This window comes from Plectropomus leopardus, chromosome 4, assembly GCF_008729295.1.
Source record: "Plectropomus leopardus isolate mb chromosome 4, YSFRI_Pleo_2.0, whole genome shotgun sequence".
NCBI lineage: Eukaryota > Metazoa > Chordata > Actinopteri > Perciformes > Serranidae > Plectropomus > Plectropomus leopardus.
This window is the reverse complement of record NC_056466.1, coordinates 21,077,656-21,100,413: the sequence shown is the minus strand read 5'-3', so window position 1 is coordinate 21,100,413 and position 22,758 is coordinate 21,077,656. Positions and strand designations below refer to the sequence as shown.

The 22,758-nt window shown below is 41.4% G+C and overlaps 1 protein-coding gene across 1 annotated transcript; it reads right to left on the bottom strand.

The window, feature by feature from the left end:
- Positions 1-5,745: 5,745 nt before the first annotated feature.
- Positions 5,746-22,698, bottom strand: cep170ab (centrosomal protein 170Ab). The gene is made up of 19 exons (XM_042484642.1): positions 22,664-22,698; positions 19,435-19,580; positions 19,242-19,331; positions 17,626-17,704; positions 17,356-17,414; positions 16,684-16,846; positions 16,184-16,321; positions 15,530-15,982; positions 15,025-15,395; positions 14,753-14,881; positions 14,520-14,652; positions 11,951-13,420; positions 11,194-11,437; positions 10,841-10,949; positions 9,850-10,011; positions 9,178-9,266; positions 8,735-8,828; positions 6,471-6,522; positions 5,746-6,364 (listed from the first exon to the last, which is right to left on the bottom strand). Exons 2-19 carry the CDS (start codon positions 19,537-19,539, stop codon positions 6,105-6,107), a joined length of 4,200 nt encoding a protein of 1,399 aa, XP_042340576.1. The 5' UTR covers positions 19,540-19,580; positions 22,664-22,698; the 3' UTR covers positions 5,746-6,104.
- Between the last annotated feature and the right edge of the window lie 60 nt (positions 22,699-22,758).

Here is a 22,758-nt window from a genome sequence, read left to right as displayed (position 1 = left end):
CAACATATGATATTGTTCTAACAGTCGCAGTTTTATACACATCCTTAACGTCATGAAACGGTCGCAGTTCAGCTTTTGAACTACCTTAGGTTTGGTTAGGTTTTGGCAACAAAATTACTAGGTTGACTACATGGTTTGGAATTGAATAAGTATGTTATGTCATGTGACATACGTCACATATGTCACTGGTCTGACATGCTACACGTACTAATATACAATGGCAGACACTGGTGTGTTGTTCACATTAAAGACAACAGGAACAGTTGTGTAAAAAATAAAGAAATGTCTGATGCTGAGAGATAAGTTCACATGCTTGTCAATCACTGTGTGAGTCTGGTGTGAACGTTGATTGTCGGTTTAAGACAGTTGCAGAAATGGTTGGACAAGGACCCTCCAATTTGACATCAGAAGGGTGTGGGGCAGCTTTAAGTTTCTGCTGGTTGCCTAGCAACCTCATGGAGAAGACAAGAAAAGATGAGCCACTAAAAATCCAGGACATAACCCCTGTACAACTGCAACTTGCAGCTTTTGTGCTTTTATTGTTCGACAGGACTGTAAGTACAAATCTTCTCGTTTAATTCTCAGCAAGAAAGCATATATGCATATTAATCAAAACCTTGAACTATAACACATTTTTTATAGTCCGATGGCTAATCTCTCATCCTCTTAACAGTTAAGGTCAATTGTGCATTTCTTTTGATGGACTGTACCAACTTAATTGTGTTTCTGCACCACACCTCTCTGGATTTCAGTTTTGCTGACAGCGTACATTTTTTGCCCCATCCTGTTGTTCTCTTCCCCGAAGCCCACAAGTTATGAAGGTCCATCAATGAGGAGGTGCAGAATATGTAAATGCCTCCAGTATCATGCACACACACAGTGCAGCATCATACATCTTATTCACTCTGAGTCCACACAGGTGCTAAATCATCACAGACAGTTCAAATTACAGTGAATAGGACACACGCTGTGCATCACCTGGCAAATATCCTACTGTATATTCATATTAATTTTTAATTTGCCCACATGAGTAAATAAACACATCATTCTTATTTGAAGGAGGGCCAGACTGACAGCTCAGAGCCCCAAAAGCTGCAGTGATATGAATATTTTATTCATATGCAATAAATGCAAGCAGTGCGAGTGCGGCAGTGAAGTCTGCAGGGGACCTGAACTTAATAAAACCAAGTGCGACCAATTCAGCCGCACTGTTCCCACTTAGGTGAACACCTGCAGAAGCACTGATGTGCACCAGCGGCTGCGGTGAATGCTGTTCGCAAGGGAGAAAACCCTGACACAGCTTTAAGGATTAAGGAAGTAGAGCAGAATATCTGGAGACATACAATTAGTAGTGCAGCGGCTCTGGCAGCGGGAGCCTCGAAAACCTAATTTGTCGTGTGTACTTGCCTCTGCAAAGAAGGAGAGAGAGAGAGGCCAGATTTAAGGACGGGTGAGGGATCGGTCCTCTTGTGGATGATGGCTGCAAAAAGAAAATTTGGGGTCTTAAAGTAGAAGTACAAACTTAAATGGAGTAATCAGCTTTTACTAGAACTAGATAAATCAAGTCTGATATCCCGTATCTGATACAATTTGCATGACTGCCAAATGTGCATGCCTGTATGGTGAGCTAAAAATAAAAAAAAGCCAAAGTTCTTTATGAATTGAGATAATTGGGACCTCGTTTAAAAAGAGCAAAACTATAACATATCAAAACATAAGTTGGCAAACTCAGACAACTTGTGCAGCTAACAGTCTTATGCACGAGTATTGTACCTGGGCACGCATGTGCGTTTAACTAAGGCTGCATTCCAAAAGTCGTTCAGCGTGCCCTTGTTCACTCACCAGAATCACTTAAAGGCCGTTCCAATGGTCTAAAAAAATGAAGTGAACTACTAGTGAGATCGACCCTTAGAGGGAGCAGAGGGATCAAGTGAACAACGATGGTCACTTCAGAGGCCTATATCACCCACGATGGATTGCAGCTATGTATGAGATGCAAAAAAAATACATCCATGGTTAGGGGGCAGTAATAAGTAAAACTAAGGTTGCACCACACAAGAAAGAGAGGATGAATAAACTGGTAAATTAAAAAAAAAAAAAATAAATAAATACAGGTACATTTACCATCTGAGGCTTTTCAGTTTCACTTTTGTAATATATCTAATAGGTCTGTACAGGTCAGCTTACACATATAAAAATCCACTCATCTGTTAGCAGATTGTTGCTTATTGAAAACTGTCATATAATTACTTGCAGTTGGGCGAATATTTATGAATATTTGTTCTGTTGAGCTTGTATGATTTCGTTATTTATATCATTATCTGTAAATACATGGGAAATGCTGTTTTGCAAGATATCATAAACCCATTAAAATTAACAGTTGTGATAATCATGATACAGATCACACTCAAAAAGTATAATATCAGAAGGTCATGCAGCTACCAATGTGTGTATGTCTATATATATAATTGTGATTATTAAGAAATAAATTCAGTATAGCGCTAATACTGCAACTGGTGGTGGATTCGTGATAGTCGGGTTGAAAGTGAACGAGGGCACGTGTGTCTTATTTCAGTCCTCCGCCAACTTTCCCTTCGGCTGAGGGGAAGTGAGGGAGGACAAGTGGAACAAGTTTTGGAAAGCAGCGCAGGCCTTAATGCACCTGCGTGCGCGGGCACGGTGCGCGCTACTTTAAGGCGGAAGTGTCTTTTATTGTAACGTTTTTTGAAAATGTTTGGGAAGTCCCGAGCATACGACTGGATAAACGATACTGGCATTTTACTGCACACGTTGATGCAGAGTTTGCAAACGGATGTTTGTTTTGATATAGATTATAGTTTAGGAGGCAGGCGACAAAAAAAAAAAAAAAAAAATCAAAAAGTTTTCCTCCTGAAATGAGGGTGACGTGCGGTGAGTAATTGATATATAGATGTTTATTTTGTGGTTGAAATATTTTTAAGTTTCTTTTTAAGTTTAAGTTTTAAGTAAAATGACTAATAATGCAGAGTTACCATTTTCAGAGAGTTTAAGATACGTTAACATGCACGCCTCATTTTAATGTTTTGGAGTGGACATGAAGCCATTTTAACTAAAGGCATAGTTTGTAAGGTTGTGTGATTTAATCTATGATGCGTAATGTTTTATAAGCATATCATATGTTTGCATGTAAAATTTAAATCTAACAGTAGGCTATAGAGTGGCAACAGTACAACCTCAAAACTGAGCACAGCACTTAAATGTAATGAATTATCCCTTTGAAAGAAGAAGAAATGAACCAAAAATCAGCAAGAAATTAGTAAAAAGTACAGAAAAAAAATGACCTGACAATTGATTAAAAAAAAGAAAGAAATTAAAAAAACAAACATAAACAAGACTTGGAAGCAGTGCTTCAAAAATATAATGATTCTGTAACATAATTTTAAATAATTATGATAGCTGTAAAAATAGCTTTCCCCCTAGATTTTTTCCCCTATATATTTCCCCTAGCTTTTTGACAGATGATTTTATAAATTTATTATTTTTTTGCAATCTGTGGAACATTTAACAACGTTTAAATACTTGTGAAAGTCATCTGAAAGGAGCACAAGGAAAGTGACGTTACTCCAGGTTTCAGTGAGTTAATTTACATCACTATCCAAAACAATTCCATGACTTCTGATTAACACAGAACTTGCGCTGCAGTGTAATTCATGTGAGAAAAATAGAACGGGGTAATTCATGATTATCATGCATTTTATTGGAAATGAGACGAACAATACACAGGTATTGCAAGGTCAACATTTAACCTAAACTCATTACAAAGAAAAAAAAAACTTCATACAAAACATCCAAACAAAAATTCTCTGAATGCTCAAACAGAATTAAAGACAAAGTACAGTAGGTGCTGAGCACACAATGCAATTATCAATCTTTATTCAAGTTGTTTTGGCTAAAATTTTTCAACAGTTCTGATAAGGTTACATTCATGTGTAAACATTGGTATGAGGCAAGACATTGGAAAACCTACAGTCATTACACCATCCATCCTTCCATTGCATCGTTAGCGGTAAAATGCAGCTGCAGGACTCGGAGGTAGCCCCTGTCTATGCTGGTTCAAACAAAACTTTTTGTTTGTGGTCAGAAAATGATTTGACAAACCTTACGGGCAGCTGGCTTTCACCCTGATTTGTTTTTGGTCAAGGACATCAACATGATTAAAGAGCGTTGTAGGTCATGTTCTGGTCCCTCAGAGATGAATATTAACATATATCAGCTTTGTAATGTGCAAAACAAACTTTACCTCCACCTTTCTTATACACTGTAGCATCTCTCATCTCGAACTGTAATGATTGTTTGATCCAGGGCACTTGTGACTAAATACATTTGGAAAACCTTTCTGGGCGCTACATTAGATGTTATAGTTGCTATTAACACACACAACCTGTCTTTGATACACTGGTTTCAAATTTCATTGCCACAGGGGAAAAAGAAGGAATGGATGGGAGTTTTTGATTTAACTATAATAAACATATACACTGGTACGTACTGTACAGACCCAGTTCTTTTCCCAGCAAATAAGCAACGTGGCCTTTTCTGATGGAAATTCATTACCGAGACAGATTTGGGGATTGAAATAATCTATTTGTCTTTATTAATAAGTCTATGGCAGGATAGAGGAACACTTTTCACATAGCCTATACTTGTGCTAAATCCTTTTTTGACACAATTGCACCTTTCCAGTTTGGGTTTCTGCATTGGCCTTAAAGGGTAGCTGATATTTTTCAACCTAGACTAATTTTCTCATGTTTTTGTGTCTAAGTGACTAATGGGAGTAATAATATTTGAAACTGGTCAAATATTGAGAGACAGGGTGCTGGAAATGCTTATGGATGATAGCGCAATGTCAGTTAACATCCGCTAAAAGTGCTTATTTTTGCCACTGACAACAGATACAGACCCTTTTGTTTAAGAGTAAGATCCTGTTAATTTAACCAGAAACAGCCCCAAAACTGCCATTGCCGAATCCCCCAGATGTCTTTTGAATAAACAGTAATTTTAGCATTTATAGAAACAGCATATTTTCACATCTAACTGGCTGAATTAAGAGTTTATCTCAGCTCAGTTAAAATAAACAGCAATTGTATTATTATTAAACACTTTATTCAAAGTCAACAGAAACAGAATGAGACAAACAAAAAAATGCCTTGATTCATATTTTCACTGTTCCAACAATCACCAACTCTGGTTTGGTTGAAATAAACTCTTAATTCAGCCAGTTAGATGTGAAAATATGCTGTCTCTATGCTTAAATTACTGTTTATTTAAATGTCATAAATTGGGTTTGGCAATGGTGGTTTCAGAGTGATGAATCTTCCTCTTTAACATTAACATCTGTCTGTAGGGATCCTTTTTATAATGTCAGAAACTTTGAATAATAATCTGAGCCTGTCTGAGGCAACAAATAAACTTTTAGTGGATGTAAATTAGTGGCACATGAATGCCCTGGATGGTTACATTGCCGCATGTTTCGCTGCTGCAGCCCCTTCGCTGAATACTGGACCAATGTTGTTCCTATTAGTCACTCAGAAACAAAAACTTGAGAAAATAAGGTCTACTTTGAAAATACCAGAGTTACTCTTAAAGTCAGCAGACTGACAAGCTTATGATTCAAACAGAACGATTTTAAGGCTTGTAATGACAACGAAACACAGTCAAAGAATTTAAGCAGGAATTTGGAAAGTTTATCGTTAACATTAAGTCCTCTCATCTTTTACATCTGTTCTTTTTTCAATATTTTTAAGGATAATTGATAATAAGAATGAGCTGTAACACAAAGACACAGATGGGTTACTGTATATTATGTCATAGTTTCTTCATAAAACCCACCAATTAATACTGTAAGGTTTTTATGTTGTATATTGGACAAGAGCTGCTATTTGGTAGTGTTGGACTTTTACAAAGTCCCATCACGAGTCACTTTGATTGACAGTTCGGGCAGTTAGGCTTTCCCACTTAACAGGCATTATCCTTTTTTTCTCTGTCATCTGAAACCAAATACTTCAAACCTCACACCGTCAGGATATGTCCAACATAAAGGATGCATTCTGAGTCATGTCCTTGGTGTATCAGTTGTAGGATCTCGGGCTCTGTCGGGGCCCTGGGTCTCGCTCTGCCACCTCTGCATGGCCTGAAGCCCCACAGGGTTCACTGGCCTGTCCTTCAGGCCTGGAGGAGAGTATGCTGGGGGAAGCTTCACCTCCGGGGTGCGTCACAGACGCCCCCTGCTGAGTCCCGGGGCTGATATTCTGGTCAGTCAGAGGGCTGGTCAGACCCAGATTGGACAGGGCATCCAGGGTGCCATCTGGGTCCACCATCATGTCAATTACTGTCAGATTGGCGCAGGAGAAACATTTGAAATTATTTCCTGTGAACTCCAAACAGACACTTGTAATTTGATGTGTAAAAACTAATGGAAAGCATCACATCCATACCGAGCAGCTGTCTTTCCACTCTCCTCAGGTCTTGAATAATGCTTGAAATCTCCTGTTAAAAGAACATAAATTTAAGAAATTAATTAGTTGATGTGATTAAGTGAGTGAAAGGTCAAACACCATATAAATCAACTCGTTCATCTCTTCTTTGCTGCAGGAATAAGCTTGGAGCAGTGCCACGGTCCCTCAGTGATGCTTTATGAGCTCTGTGACTGTGTGGTGGATAGACATATATCTTCAGGGGTTCACATGAGGCCAGGCCGGATTATAAGAAGGATTTATGACCGGGCCCTCGAGAGAAGCAGAAGTTTTGTGCACCCTAACTTTGTGCACCTGCAACAGCTCGTAAGTCTTTTTTTTCCCTCCATCAAAACAACAAGATTTGGTGTGCTCTGCTCTCCAGAAAGGGAATTTGCAAGGTAGTCAAAATGGTGTCTGCAGAAGTGATTCCCTTTGATTTGATCCTTCAGACAGCTGTAATGGTGTCAGCACTCACTGTGATTGCTTCAGTGAGTAATCAGATATTGTGTGGTTTGTACGGTTGCAGAGAAAGAAGAGTGAAACACTGTAACATTAATCTCATCCTTTGAGAAGCTAATGGATTACTTACATAAACAAACACTTAGGTAAAATAATTCATCACTGTAGCTATATCAAATTTCCCATTCAATCTGCTTTTTTTTGTATTAATTTATGCCAAACTAAAGCCAAAAAGATAACACTATGCTGATTAGACTTCTCTGAAATGAGTTTGTCTGATGACGTTATCAAAATGCCTAACAATTAACAGGCACAATGCACTTGCAAAAGTTATGGTTTGCAGAGCAGTCAGCACCTTGTGTCACCCTGCGGTGTTCTTGAGCACATTATAGTCAAATATATATTGCAGTTGTAAGTGTAAGAGGACAGAATACCCACACGCCAACACATGCACATCCACACAAGGACACATTGCCTTTTTTTATGACCGTCTTTCTGTAGAGCTATTCAGCCATGATTAATACCACATCATCATTCAGACATCATTTCTGAATCAACAAAAGTTTTCATGCTTTTCCAGACAAAATATCCAGACTGAAATCGTCACCACAGCCAGCTTACACCAGATGTCAATATGACGTCAGAAGACGTTGGACTCTTATGCTGGACGGCTGTTAAATTTTGGTTAGAATGACATACGAAGAAGACAGGTTTTTAAATGCCAAAAATGTCTGGACATTAACATTGTTTTGCAGTTTGTTTTTTTTCTTAATTCTTTACGATTGAATGTCATTCTACTTCAACGCGACGTTGGCAAGCGACATTTGGAATCTGTTGGGTTTTGGTTACCTAACAACACAGCTTAAAACGGACAAAATATCAACGTCATCTTTTGTCAGTTATCTATGTCAAATTTGCGTTTGCATCAGATATTGTCCAGACATTGAATTTTGGTCACCTGATGTCACAATTTAAATTCAGCCAAATATAATTGATAATGGCAATGGTGGCCAGCGGGGCACCAATGCCTGAAACATTACAACCATGCTAGCAGCTCTATGAGGCTTTAACGGGCCTCCAGAAGAGCCGCTCAGTCTTTGAGCCGCATATTAAGTCTTTGAGCTGAGCCAGAAATCACGGGGGGGCCAGCAGGAGAAACACTACTGCACAGTGGGCCGTATACCCAAGTTAATTTAAACCCAGAAACTGGAAAACTTTTTCAGCGTATGTGCCAGGCAAACAGATCCATTGGTATGAATAGGCACCATCCCTGGTCTAATATTTTGGTATTATAAAAATCTATGGGTACTTGGATTTGAGGTTAATGTTAACTTTAGCATGCTGTCATGCTCACAATGAAAATGCTGATATTCTGGCGTTTAGCAGGTTTAATGTTGACCATTTCCACTATCTTAATCTAGCAAGCTAGCATTACAACCTTTGCTATTTAGCAATAAACGCAAAGTACATCTGAGGCTCATGGGAATGTCATTACTTTTGTAAGTACCAATGTATCAGACAAATCATCTGCTGGTGCTACAGGAAAGGTTGAGGGATCACCAAAGTGATTACAAGCCAACCTGAGGGGAGCATAAATGTCTGAGCCAAATTTCATGACAATGCCTCGAATAGAGAGCCGATTTCAGTCTGGGCGAAAAGGTGGACCGACAGGCATTCCATCTCCAGAGTCATGCTGCTATCGTGTCTAAAAATATTGCTGTCTTGTCTATTTCACGGGTTTTCAGCAGACAAAACAAAGTGTGAGAAGTGGACAGGCTCATCACCTTATTGGAGCTCTTGAGCAGTAGTGAGTCGTGCTCCGCCTGCAGTTTGTTCTCAATCTCTTCCCATTTCCTTTCTTTATCCTTGAAGAGGATCCTGGAGGCCAAGTTGGTACAAAAATAGATAAAAGCAAAATACATGAAAATATTTTCAGAATACCTCTTGATAGATGTTGAATGTTATAAGTGATTTCATTCATCTACTGTAGATCGTAGGATTGAAAAAAGGACATGTAGCTGTCGGTGTAAACCTTTGTGATGTGCCACTCAGATTGTGTTGCTTGGCCTATTTTCAACATCAAGCACAAACAGGAATCTTAATATGTGTTTCTATTCTTAACAACTCTGTCCTGCATTTGTCAGTTTCTCCATATAACATTTACACCAGATTACAATAACAGCACATTCCTTCATGGACCAAATTGCTGTAGTGATGTGATTCTCACCTGATTTTGCAGGTTGTTTTGTCAACAGACTGACGTATCCTCGCTGAGAGCTGAGTCACAGATGCTAGTAGTAAACTGTCAAGCACCGACTGACAGATGATTAAAAGAAACACATCAGTGTCACTTTTAATTAGCAATGGCATTCAATTAATGTAGATGGGGAAATTGTAGAAATAAACTGTAGAATTTAAAATAACCTTTTTGAGTGTTGTTGCAGAATTTAGGTGTATTCTAGCCATGACGACTGTGCATGCCTTTACCGATTCATACATTTACACGGACATATTCTTTCTTATAAGATCAGGCAGTAGCTTTGAGTCAACTAAGACACATAGTCTGTCTCTTTAGTTGCCATGTAGGGAGCTCCCTCTAGTGGCACACTGTCATACAGACTGACATGTTGATAAAAGTACATTATGCTCCGACAGTAAACTGCTGCGCAGGTGTTAAATTAAGTTTGTATGACTTACATTTTAAGTCTGAAATATCAAAGGAGCGTTCACACTAACACATTCTGTATACTAAAAGTTCCAAATGTTTCTCCTCACTCCTGCTTGCAGTAAATACTTGCTTGAGAAAAAAACAAACAAACTCTGGAATAGCCCTATGGTTTGCAGAATGCCTGTATACGTCAAGAACAGAGTAAAATTTAATATTGAAATAGGGACTCACATCATCTCTATTCCATGTCTGTCGGCGGATGGCACGGGAGCTCTGTCCACCAGAGCCTCGGGGTCGAAGCTCCACAGGCCGCCCGTTGGTTCCTAAAATGCTGCTGTGCTCTGCAGAAGGACCACTCGGGTCCAAGCTGTCATCAAACACACGCTCCTCCAACTAAAACACAATTAAAATTAAATACGCAATAAATGTTACATCTTCAGTTTCTACTTGTGTTCAGTTTTGCATAATTAGATTTTATTAAGAACAGGTTTAATCTGAGTAGCAGCAAATACATGGAGATCTTTATATTTTGTTAGTGTCTAATCTAGCAGAAATCAAAGTAATAGTTTTTGGAATATCTATTTACACCTGGGTGGGAGAAATGACACTGTAGCTATTGGGCTGTTTGCACTCATCCCTACAACGCTGTTATGGATCCCACTGAATGCTGTGATTGGCTAGTACCTGTCATTGACAAATCAAGGTCGAAAGCGGGCAAAGAGGTCATCGATCTCAGATGCTCTGAGAATAAAGTGGTAAATTTATGATTTTTTTTTTTTTTTTTTTTTTTTTTACAAATTTCTTGTCAGGCGGTCAGGTGATGAAGCACAAAAAGCAACACAATCCAAGCATGGTGTAATATGTAGTGGATGAATTGGTTAAATACAGCATTTTCACACGTTGGATTGGGCTTTGAGCCACGTGTTTACCTTGACTTATTATTTTTAGACTTAGCCGACTCATTATTTTCAGTTTTTAGAATGCATAAAGTTGCTGAATGCACACTGTACATAAACTTTAGCAGAATAGCTGAATAGACTGGTTCGTTCGTGTAAACGTCATATTGACACATTGCTGCAACACAGAATATATATATATACATATATATATATATATATATATGTATATACAGGAATATACACCGAGTGTAAATACCATAGTTGGCAACGGACGTCTCGGTGCTAATAGCATCTGCCTAATAACTATATAATGTGTTGACTACCAGAGCTCCAGGGTCGGTGGCTGCAGGGCTGACTGAGTCGATCTCTCCGGCCACATCATGAATTTCTCTGGCGAGCATGGCCAGGTCTTTGGCAAGGTCCTGACTTATCCTGATGAACAAACACAAATATAAAATCACCATCTCATATACATGATAAAACATTTTTTCCATCTTTTTTTCCTTGGTGATATTTGTTTAATGTTCTTCATGCACTACAACACTGCACAAGCCAAAACAAAATGAAGCAATGCAAAATAATTTTGCACCTCTTTGCAGGAGAATCATTTTTGAATACTGTAATCATGACTCATGACTGTTCTCAAACTGCACTCGAGTACTTCTCACCCACATACCTGGCTATTTCCTCGCTGTGTGCTGTCCAGTCCCTCATATACTCGTCCTGTTCTCTAGAGTGCTGCTTTAGGGCAGACAGGCCTGCAGGATTAGGAGTTGCTGGGGCTGAACCTCCTAGTTGGGCTACCCGAGTGGAGGGGAACGGTCGTGTGTGGCCTTGCTTTGACATGTGGCGGTTTGAGCCATACTCGTCCTCCGAGGTGGATGCATACTCCACAGGCACACGACGCCACCGAGTGCCCGCTAGTATTAGGAGAGAAAGTTTAAATTGTACTTAAAATGTGTTTTTAACACAACATTCAGATTTATGTGGGAAACAGGTTAGCAAACAGCGAGCAATATTAGCATTTATTCTGAGTCACATTTCTGGGAATCTGACAAATGTAGGTCAAATATTCCCTCTCCATTAAGCCCTGATTTGGTCTCCATCAACTCATGAGAAAAAGATCTGGATCTTTAACTGTTTAATGCTCCACTTTGTTCTAGGGCTTGAGGAAGAAAATCGATACAGCATAGTATCATGATTTTTTTGTGTGGCAGTATTGTATCGTTACAGGGGTGCCAAGTATTGTTTTTTTGTCATTTTTGTATTTTATAAACAATTAATATGAGGAATACAAATTAAGTAAGTAATTACAGATAATTGTATAATATTTAGTAAAGCATCAGCTGGAACATGGAATGAACGAAATGTGTGAACGTTAACACTACTTCCATTTCCAATGGGAATGAAAGGAAATGGAAAAAACTACTTACATGCAGGTGTGACATGCCCATAGGAGGACGTCCCTTTACTTTTGTCAGGCAGCTTGGAGGCGCTGTTGGCTCTTGCTCTGGGTCCAGACACTGAAGTAACATTAGACCCTCTCAGTCCTTGTCTGATGGCATAATCACCTGCAGCACTGCGGGCCCCCAGACCTCTACTCCTTGTCACAGTGGCCTCTGAGTCACTCTGGGCGGACGGGGAGCCCACCCTCGGCCTCCTCGGCTGTGCCAGAGCCTCTATCCTGGACATTCCTCTTTTTGCCATCCCCGTCCTGGATGTGGAACTAGCGGTGGAGGCCTCGGAAGCTACAGACATGCGGTCAAGATCAGCAGGTTCGGTGTCTGAGGAGTCCCCGAGCCGGGCTCGCCTCAACAGAGATGCCCTGGTGGGCCTGGGCTTAGGAACACTAGTGGTTTTACTAGCTGTGGAGGAGGCTGGAGGCTGGGTGATTTTAGCCCGACTGGACTTGGTGCTCGCCCCCACTGTGGTGCTCCCAGTCTGGGCTCTGGTATGTGAGCTTCTAGATTCCTGTGTGGAGGTGGGCTGGGAGTCAGAGAGGAGTGAGTTAGAGTTGACATCATCATCAGTGAGGTCCAGGGAGGTCCAGGGGCGGCTGGGCTGCGCAGGCCCAGATGCCCTGGTCTTGACCCTCCTGTCCTGGGTCTCTCGGCCCACAGCGGGGCCTTTGCCGGATGAGCACACCACCGTTCTCTCCTTCTGCTGTCCTGCAAGAGTCCGACGTTTCTGGATAACTTTTCTCGCTCCCTCAGCCTGGCTTACTGTGCTGGTCGTGTCCACGTCTGACTCTGGGGACATGGAACCTTCGATGGACTGACTTGGTGGATCACCTTGGTCTGACACAGTGGTCTCTAAAAAGGCTGCCACAGCTTCTGAATCTTTCTGCAGTGTGGCACTGTCAATGCCGGTCTCCTTAGTCTGAGTCCTGCTGCCCGTGAGCCCATCGATTCGAGGAATGAGCTCAATAGGCACGTTGGAGCTCGGTTTCTCAACAGTAAAACTCTCCTGCCTCAATAATGGCTTCCCACTGCTTTCCCTCGCCTTCTCCTCTTCCTTTTTCCTCCTCCGTGCCTCCTCCATTCTTTTCTCCCCACTAGTCAGTGGACGAGGGGGGAGCTTGGCCAACACACCTGACCGTCCTGATCTCCCACCAGCACTGTCCTGCGACTTGGCTGGTGAGGAGCGACTAGGGCTGCCACCATGACTGCCCACACCTCCAGAGCCATGCCGATTCTTTCCTCTGACCATCTTCTCCTCCTGGCTCTCCTTCTCCTGTAACTCCGTGTCTTGTTTCTCCCCCATATCTGTACGCAGGCCTGCGCCTGGCGTCCTCCTTCCGAGGGAGAGCTCCTCACCAGGCAGCTGGGGCAGAGTTCTTCTCTTACGCTCTGTGTAGCCAGATGAAGTAAATGAGGCTGAATGGCTGGATTCACTTATTTCTGCTGAAAAGAGAGAAAAAATACTGTTAGTAAAGTAGGTCCTCAGATAAATGGGTATTACATTGATGGCGGATGGTGTGTGAGTAGAGCTGATGCAGTGGCTTTATAGTTTTAATTCAGTGATTTTCTTTCTGCCAGATGAACCATGATATGTTTATGTTCTTCATACTTTAATGAATCGTTGGGAAGTGGGGCCCCCAGAAATGTTTCATAGCGGTGGACAAAGATAAATATACAGCTTTAATTTAAAGGAGTAAAATTACTGTAAGGAATAAAACATTTAATGGTAACAGGCCTTCTCAAGTTAAAAGGAGACTTGTGAATACCCATAGATCGCGTTTTCATTCGGATATCGTGAGGTGAGAGTTTAAGGGACCCCAGTGAAATTGGCCAAAATTTAGCCAAACTATAGCGATATCTAGCCCCCTTCCCGACAAGCTATGCGGACACGGTTGATATCAATGGATACCTTGGGATGAAAAATGAGCACACAGCCTCTTAAAGGCAGAAATGTTGGTGTCAAAACATTTTTGCTGGGAGAGGCGCAGTTGTACCACGTGGCAACCTTCGGTGACTATGGTTAACTTCTCCCTACATGACAACTATACTGGGGCTGAATTTTCATATAACTCATTTAATTTTTTTTTTTTTATTAAGGCTTAAAGTTATGAATAATGCAGGTTGGGTTATTTTTGGGTGACAGACTGTCTGCTGATAGTGTTCTGAGCTTTTCAGTCAGATCCACCCTCTCGCCCAAATATTTTTGGATCCAAAAATCAAAATGTCGGCTGCCAAAATACTGAACTCGAAGCTTGAAGAACAAGAGTCCACAAACCAAAAGGCGATGTCGCAGTAGCTACTTCCATTGTTTCTACAGTCTATGAATTGTACCAGGCGTTACTTGGCCCCTTGGCTTCCCCTCGGAGAAGTCATTGTTGTCAGGCAGTGTCATTTTTATCAGGCTGAAAAATGCGTGAAAAGGTCCTTCACAGAGTTACAGCACAGAAAGTGGTAGCTAAGGCCGCACTATGTAACTCCAACTTCAAATGAGCTGACCAAGCAAACATTTTCTGTCTTTTCTGTTCAAATTTGACATGAGTACCTCTGTCCTCTGTCACCATGATGTGACTCTCCCCTCCTGATCCCTCGGGGTCTGTTCTGATGTGACTGGCGGCCAGAGTAGCCCACTGTGAGACCCAGCGAGGACCACCCACCATTAGTTCTTCAGATAGTACCTGGACAAAACCAGCATGAAAGATACCAGAGAAACATTAAAGTTAGTGTTTAGATACCTGACAACTTTCTGGTTTAAATATAAAAGTTCAGTTTTTGCACCTCTGTCTCCATGCGTCCTGGCTTTCCTCTGTCTCCTGTACCAGACCTCTGAGAGGAGACCCTCTCTCTTTGCTCAGCACCCCCCATCCTGGACACACACACACCCTCCTGCTCATCCACACCAAACACCTGTGGCACACACACACACACACACACACACATATGCAGAAGTGCACAAGCATACACATACATAGATGGAAATTACTCTTTTATGATATAACCAGAAGCTGCCTAGACATTGGGCTTAATCCTAAATTTTATTTCCTCCGCACCTTGTCGATCATTTTCCTGGCCTCTTCCTCCTCATGATCTCCATTCTCCAGCTCAATGGTATAGGTCCCCCTGTCACTATAATCATCCCCATGGTGATAGCACTCATCACGACTGCTCTGCTGATGTGGTGCCGAGCCACGTCGCCTCTCCACGAATCCACCCGCCACTTTGGATGTCGAAGACTTGCGACGGCGTGCAGGACTGTCCTCCTCTGCAAACAGCCCCTCTGGCACATTAGCGCGACCCTCTCTGATCTTCATCCCTGCACCGCCCCAGAGCCCCCACGAGCGTTCCTCCATCGCTGCAGCCCTGCGTTGCTCGCCAAGCGCATTCTCTGAGTCGCTCTGAGTACCGTCCTCATGTTTACTGCCTGGCATGGGAAGGGCGGAGAAGAAGGGAGCAGGTCAGAATGTAACGAAAGACACAAGGAGAGTAGAAGGAAACAGGAACGACAAACATCCTTTAATAAATGCAGAAACGTGCAGCAGAAATGGGTGCACATACCTTTAAGACTCTTCAGTTGTACAGGCACATCACTCTTCACACTCTCCCCATCATCCTCTGCAACCGTGTCCTTCAGAGCCAATGGCAGCTCATTTTGGGCCAGCCAGTCGGCGACTTTGACCTCCGCAGCTACCATGGCTGTCTGGAGTGGACTCAGCTCCTCCCCAACGGCCCTTTTAGGACGTGGCCTGGTCTCCGGTCCCACCTTTGCCACTCGATCTTTAACGGTCACTTTACCTGATGCCCCGGGGTCAAACTCAATGGTGAAGGAGGCGTGGCCATGGACCGGCTCTGCAGTAGAGGAAGCAGCAGCCTCTTGCTCTCGTGAGGGGGCATCACCACTCACTTTACCTGCTGAGTGAGAATCCTTGGTCGGGATCTCAAAGTAGCTCGGCTCCTGATTGGAGGCTGTATGCGGGGCAGACTTTGAGACCTCTGTGCTTTTCTTTGTGTCTGTCGGAGTTAAAGCAAACATGTATTTAGCTCCACTTAATCCACTAAAAGTAAGGAAAGTAGCTATAGTAGCTTAAAGTTGCCGAAAACAGATCCAATCAAAAATTAATATGGATATTAATATAGATTTTCTAAGTTAATTGCCGTATCAACTACATCATAGATCACATAAAGCAGGCTCTTTTGCAGGAATGTAAATACCAGTTTCAGCTTTTTCTCTCTTCCGATCTGAGCTCCTTTCCTCAGGCCTCCCAGGTTGCTGGTCCTCAGCATCTCCATCTCCCCACCAGGCCGGCTGGCCATAGAGTGGCGTGATTCTGTGCAATACTGCAGCATCCCCTGGCAAAAACAGCCCGTCTAGTCAGATTGGTCTTACAGTCTTACAAAATGTAAAACTGCTTTATTCAGTAGACCCTTAAAATTGCTTTTGTTGTCTGACCAACAGACCAAAAATTAAACATATTCAGTTAATAAAAGTCTAAAACGAAGAAAAGAATAAGATAATCAAACTCAGAATCGTGATCAGCTAAAAATTGTTGAGAAACTAATTGCCTGACCTTTTCAGCACTAAAACACTTAAACATAACTAACCATGAATATGTTACCCTGTCACTGACTTTGTGAAAGTGGCATCCAAAGACTGAGATCTGTGTCATCGTTGTAACCTTCATCATGCAGACTGCAAACTTAGAAACTCTCACCTGTTGTCTTATCCTCCACCCTGCTTGCCTCGGGGGGCTTGGCGGTGGCTCCCTCACACGCTGGCGCTGGTGCTGCCTCGCAGGGTTTTGCCTCAGATTTGGATGATTCCGCCTCTGGAGGTTTCTTCTGGTTCAGCTGCAGCTGGCTGCTTAACTTTTCATGCTGACGGACAAGAACAGCAAGGAGAGTTTAGAGAGAGATGGAGGCAAAACATGAATATGCTGCTAAATCTATATAGAAGGGCAGCCAGATTTTGTTTATTGGACATTTTAGAAAACACTCACGTCTGACATATTTATGGCGGATAAGTCCAGACTGTACATTTTCTTTCTTTTTTTTTTTTATCTCAGTGAACGCATATAACTGAGGAGACATTCTGAATATTACTGCCGGACTTTCATCTTTCCTCATTAAGATGAAATCCGATCCTTTCTACAGCTACCTGGGCAGTTTGCTGTGATGAAACAGCAGATTCATCAATCTTGAGAAGTAGTATTTTGCCCAGTTCAGCAAAACTCTTCGCTGTCTTAGACTAAAATCCACCTCTATCAGTTTTTTTTTTTTTTTTTTACACACTGATGAAAAAAATACAAGAGCTTTCTGGTTGTACTCTGTGAGCAGGCATATTTACTCTCTGTTAACACATGAACATGCACGAGGTGCTGTCTGACCTTGAGGGCCTCCTCTGGAATATGCAGCTCTCCTCGAACCACGGTGAACAGGTTGGTATGTGAGGCAGGTTAAGGTGAAAAGATGATGAGCTCTTTGCAGGGGTGACAAACATGCACTGATAGCCTCATCTATTATGCAGCAGGCAGAGTGCAATGAGCATTCACAGCTATTCAGGAGCAGATAAAGTTACAGTGTCGTCCATGTGCACTGACCTTGTGCTGTGTGTCACAGGGTTCAACAGATAGACAAGACCATATTCAAAAGGATATCGTATCCAAACCTCAATTTGTCATCAATTTTCAGCGTTACGTAGATTTGCTCCTGTATTCTGACATCGTTGACAAATGTCTGCAAACAGAAACAGAGACTGATAAGGAACAGCAGATTTATTTGGGTATTTAACTGAAGCAGTGTTTGTGTATTGATCGAATTGCATCCGGAGCACCTAGTACTGAAATAAAAAGCAGTTACCAAAGTATGAACTGAATGCTTCTTGAAATAGATATTTACTGATTGAAATTATAATTTTGTTATGTTTACACTGTATTTTGGCACAAGCCAGGTCTGTTTGTGATATGACAGTATTGTTGTTAGGCTTATTTGTAAAATGGAAGTTTCGTAGAACAATTTTAATACTCCTCAAAGTTCAATTGATCAAAACTCATATTTGCAGCAAAGAATTTTTTTAGACAAATAGAGCAGGGGCGTCAAACATATGGTCTGGGGGCCAGAACCGGCCTGCCAAAGGGTGCAAACTAGCTTACTGGATGACTTTGCACACCTAATATTGATGCACTTGTGAAGGCTAATTTTGTGTTTACACTATGAGCGACAGTCTACATTATCGCCAAGTCGCTGTTGAAGTGTAGTTACGACGTCACAGGCTTGTGTGTGTCTGCTACTTGCCAAAAAGCACCTTGAACATCTTAAGTTTGTATTTGGTAAAAATATATTTATGCTTTTTATTTAATTTCTTAGCCCCATTTTAACATCACGTTTCGCCGCCCGATTGCATCCCTGTGTGCACCGCAATGCACAGAAAGCTAGCATAGCTCAGGCTGTGCTTCAAAATTTGTTCACGAAAGGCTGTTCATAACAATTTGCAGGTGTTTTTGTTAATAGGTTTTTATGCATTAGTTTTACTGGTCCTGCCCATTTGAGATCAAATTGGGCTGTACGCAGTCGATGAACTAAAATGAGTTTGACACAGATACTTTTCTATAGTTTATAGATCCTGAATCAAATAATTTTAAGATCCCTACTGACATGTTTTAACACGTATGAAAACAACCTGCTCGGAGTATTTTTTTATAATAATAATTTGCTTGGAATATTACACTGAAAAGTCCATTCTCTGTGTATTTTCACATCATAACTGTAATATCACGTTATTAGACCATGATGCACTCCAGACTAAATTTGATGTCACAAAATATTGCTTGTGTTAAACTGAGATTTCAGATGAGCTCTGAGCAACTTTCCCACTTTAGCAGATCGATGTAAAAACAGCCTTCTTGTGTCAGTGCACAGTATAAAACTGATAATATACTGTATGCCTTTAGTATACTTCTTGTATACCATGTTGGAAGTTACGGTTGTAAGGTTTTGAGTTACAGTTATATTGCAAATTCTAAATATTGACAGAAAGATTCAAATTTTTATTGCAAATGCATATTGGTCCTGAATATCGATTGTCGGTCTCATTAACTACTAATAATCAGTATTGGCCCTAAAAAAACAATAATGGTTGACCTCTATTATGTACAGATGCATAGAAATTCAGTTATTAATACACTCTGTCATCAGAGATGGTGTCTTTTCTCTCTGCATTCAGTATGTAAGGCTGTTAACAGAACACAGAACAGCAGATAAATAAAACACTTACCCCATTTAAGCTGCCCAGGTCTTTCACTTTATGTTCATCGGCATTTGGCTCATAGTTGATGACGGCGTGCTGCTTGTCAACGCTGCGGGACTGAACACACAAAATCCAGTCAATCACTGTAATCCACACTAATCTCAGTGCTTTAGATAATAATCCATCCGAGATGAAGACATGACAGCTCAGAGTACTGTACCTGCAGCATGAGCTCACAGTCATCCCTCCCCACAAAGATCATCTCTCTGGGGAGACGATGACGCGTCCCCCCACCGCTCACCAGGAACCAGGAAGTCAGACTCATCTCTGCCTCGCTAGCTCACCTTTGACCCTTAATGCATCCTGCTGAAAACAGGAACAGTGTCAGACAGCAGTTTTCCATCTATGAGTCTTTTCATGAGACATGCTTTGATCAGTAAAAAAAATCTGACAGCGCTAACAGGCGTGAATGAGGCACGCTGCTTCATACAACAAGAAGAAAACATCTGTAAATGTTAGTGTGTAATATGCAAATGAGCTATTTCAGGTATTAGCTAGAGGCCAATTATGAGACAGATTTAGTGATCTGTGGGCCTGGTGCCCCAGCCCTAATGCTGTGCTTCTTTTTCACCCATTCTCTAAGTGGGAATGATGGTGGGCTGTTAGCAGCTGTAGAAGAAGTAATGCTGTTCTCTACACACTCAATGTAACTATTCTAGACTAGTGCAGCTGATGAAGAGTTGAAGGAAATTTGTTCTAAATTACATTTGAACACAGGACACACCACAGGATGACAGGCTTTGTTCCAACTTGACAGAGAGGAAATACTCTTTCTGGCTCTACAAGACTGGACTTGGTAAATAAATGAATGAATTAACTGATTGCTGCAAATACGTTGTGTAAATCCTGTATCACTGACGATATCTACCGGTGTTGTCATTCAGATTGTGATCACAGACTGCAGCCTGTGATCACAATTTTTGGGGGGGCCTGTGATCACAATTTTTTACCTGTGCAAGTGGGGGGGGGGGCTCCAAGATTTCGTGCACAGGGGCCTCTACATTTTTAATCGATACCTGGTCTCTTGGTAGTCATTATGCCTCTTCTTCGGGTTCTGTGTCTCTCTTTGAAAAATTTGTGTCATTTTGGGGGGGGGGGGGGGGGGGGGGGGTTGTGTCTCCTTGTGATTGTTTTGTGCTTTTTTTTGTGTCTTTGAAGTCATCTTGTGTATTTTGTGGTCTCTTTGTTTCATTTTGTAGTCAATTTTTGTCATTTTGTGTCTGCTGTTCCTTTGCATCTCGTTTTGGTCTTTAAATATAGTCTCGTCTCTTTGTAGTTCTTTTGTGTCTTCTGGTAATTTTTGTCTCATTGTGTGTTTTGTGCCTATTTGCAGTCATTTTATGTGTGGTTGGTGTAGTTTTGTGTCTTCAAGGTAATTTTGTGTATTTTTTTGTTGCTTTATAGTCGTTTTGCATCTCCTTGTGGTTGATTTGGTTAGTTTTTGTAGTTGTTTTGTGTCTCTTTTGGTCATATAGTGTTGCTTTGTGATAATTTTGTGTCTCCTTGTAGTCGTTTTGTTGTATGTATGGAGCCACTTTGTCTATTTGTGGTTGATTTGCAAGTTTTTGTAGTTATTATTTTATCTCTTAACAGTTCCTTTGCATCTGTTTGTAGTCATTTTGAATCTCTTCCTGGTTGTAATGTGTTAATTTGAGTGACATTGTGCAGTTAAATGCTATGGGAAGCCCTGACAGTGAGAAGCACCTGGGCCTGTGCCCAGTAGGCACATTAAGTAATCCATCCGTAGTATCTCCTGAGGCCACTGACATGCCCATGCCCAAGTGTAAAAAGCAATAATAGATTTCCAACCAATAGGCATTTACAATAAAAATGAAAATCTCTCTGTCAAAATTTAGAATGTGGAATATAACAAATTCCAACACAAAACTTTGTTTAAATGCCTTTAATAAATATTTAATAAAATCTGAAACATTCAACAAGATATACATCAAGTTCCTAGAAACTTTTTTAATAAAGTTAAATTTAAAAAATGAATGAACAAAATAGCTCCCTGCGGTTTTAAAAAGTAAAAGTTCCTCCCATGCTGACACTTTGTTTGCTTGTATTGTAAACTGCATTCCTTGGTGTCAGTTGAGTGTAATACACACACGTTTTCATTCATTAATTTTATCAGCGATTGATAAAATAAGATGCTGATACAGATAATCACAAAAATGCCAAATATTGGCCCTGATAATCAGCCAGGCCAAAAATCTGTCGACCCCTAGTAAAATTTGCACAAAGAGAGGGAGGAAGTGAGGATGACATAGGGTTCAGTTATGAGGAAGGCATCCAGAAAGATCAAGATAATGATAAATGTACATTAGGACAGCTAATGTAATTTGATGCTTTGCAGAACAGATCTGAGAAATTCAGGAAGTCAGGAGACAGACACAGAGGATAAAGAGAGCAATAATGTTTGTTTTTTTTTTGTTTTTTTTCCTCTTGAAAACCCACATCTCTGCTCCCCATGATTCTCTCATATGATTCCCGTGCAGTTGTCAAGACTTCACATGCACACAAACCAGCACAACAGCTCTTTTCAGTGAGACAAACAGCTGGTCGTCTCTCTGCAGGAGCATCATCAGCACACAGGCCCATGCTGACTCACGCTATGAACAATCATCCCATAGGTGAATTAGTGGGATTTAATTACGCACACTTTGTCATATCTGGGGCTCCTTTTTTGTGTGTGCATCATCAACTCGATCCCAATGGGACCTGACAGCCCCCCTCTCTCTCTTCTCTCCCTATGGAGGGTTAACCCTTATATTGGCCTGGCTTCTAGTGGCCCAGATTTCCCTTTTAGACGCTTGACCACACACGGCTCCATCCACGCTCAGTTATAAATCTCCCCTGCAAATGACAACACGTCAAGTGAGCTTGCCAACGATCTGTGGGCAACCAATGACAGAGCCTGCTGCAAATTAGCCCAGTTAGGCCGTGTCTCAGCCCAGCGATCACCATGAAGCCATTTAATAAATCTAGCAAAAAAAAAATACACCCAAAAAAATAACCTATTATACAAACACCATGCACATTAACGGTATTAATAAATGTACAGCTACAGTGTGTGTGTGCCGCGAATGCTTATTACCGACGTGTCATCTGAAGCGCATTGATCCTATAAAACGTTCAGGATACGTTCAGGCGCTCTTTAAACCCCAAAGAGGCTAATTTAGACAGATTTACGATAACTGTTCTCACGTGTTATTGTAAATCAGGTTATGGAGGCTGTTGTGCAGCCCAGGCTCTCCCCCGTTATGGACGACATATAGGTTTGTCGCACAAACACAGCGATGCTCATTTCAGCACCCACGGTGCTGCAGCAGAGGACAACACAGTAAACCTGATGCAAAAATAAACAGAGGAACACAGATGTCACTCACCAGGTGCTCCGCGGACAATCAGCATCGGTTATGAGGAGGATTATGAAGAGCGCTGCTGCTGCTGCTGTGAGCCGCCCAGCCCAGCTCCTCCAGCA

What these genes read in the sequence shown, in the direction of transcription:
- cep170ab (XM_042484642.1), bottom strand. Translation starts at nt 19,539, where the DNA reads ATGAGTCTGACTTCCTGGTTCCTGGTGAGCGGTGGGGGGACGCGTCAT. An exon ending in ACTGTGAGCTCATGCTGCAG is followed by an intron (nt 19,332 to 19,434) that starts GTACAGTACTCT and finishes TTGTGTGTTCAG; the next exon opens with TCCCGCAGCGTTGACAAGCA. An exon ending in AGTGGAAAGACAGCTGCTCG is followed by an intron (nt 6,365 to 6,470) that starts GTATGGATGTGA and finishes CCAATCTGACAG; the next exon opens with TAATTGACATGATGGTGGAC.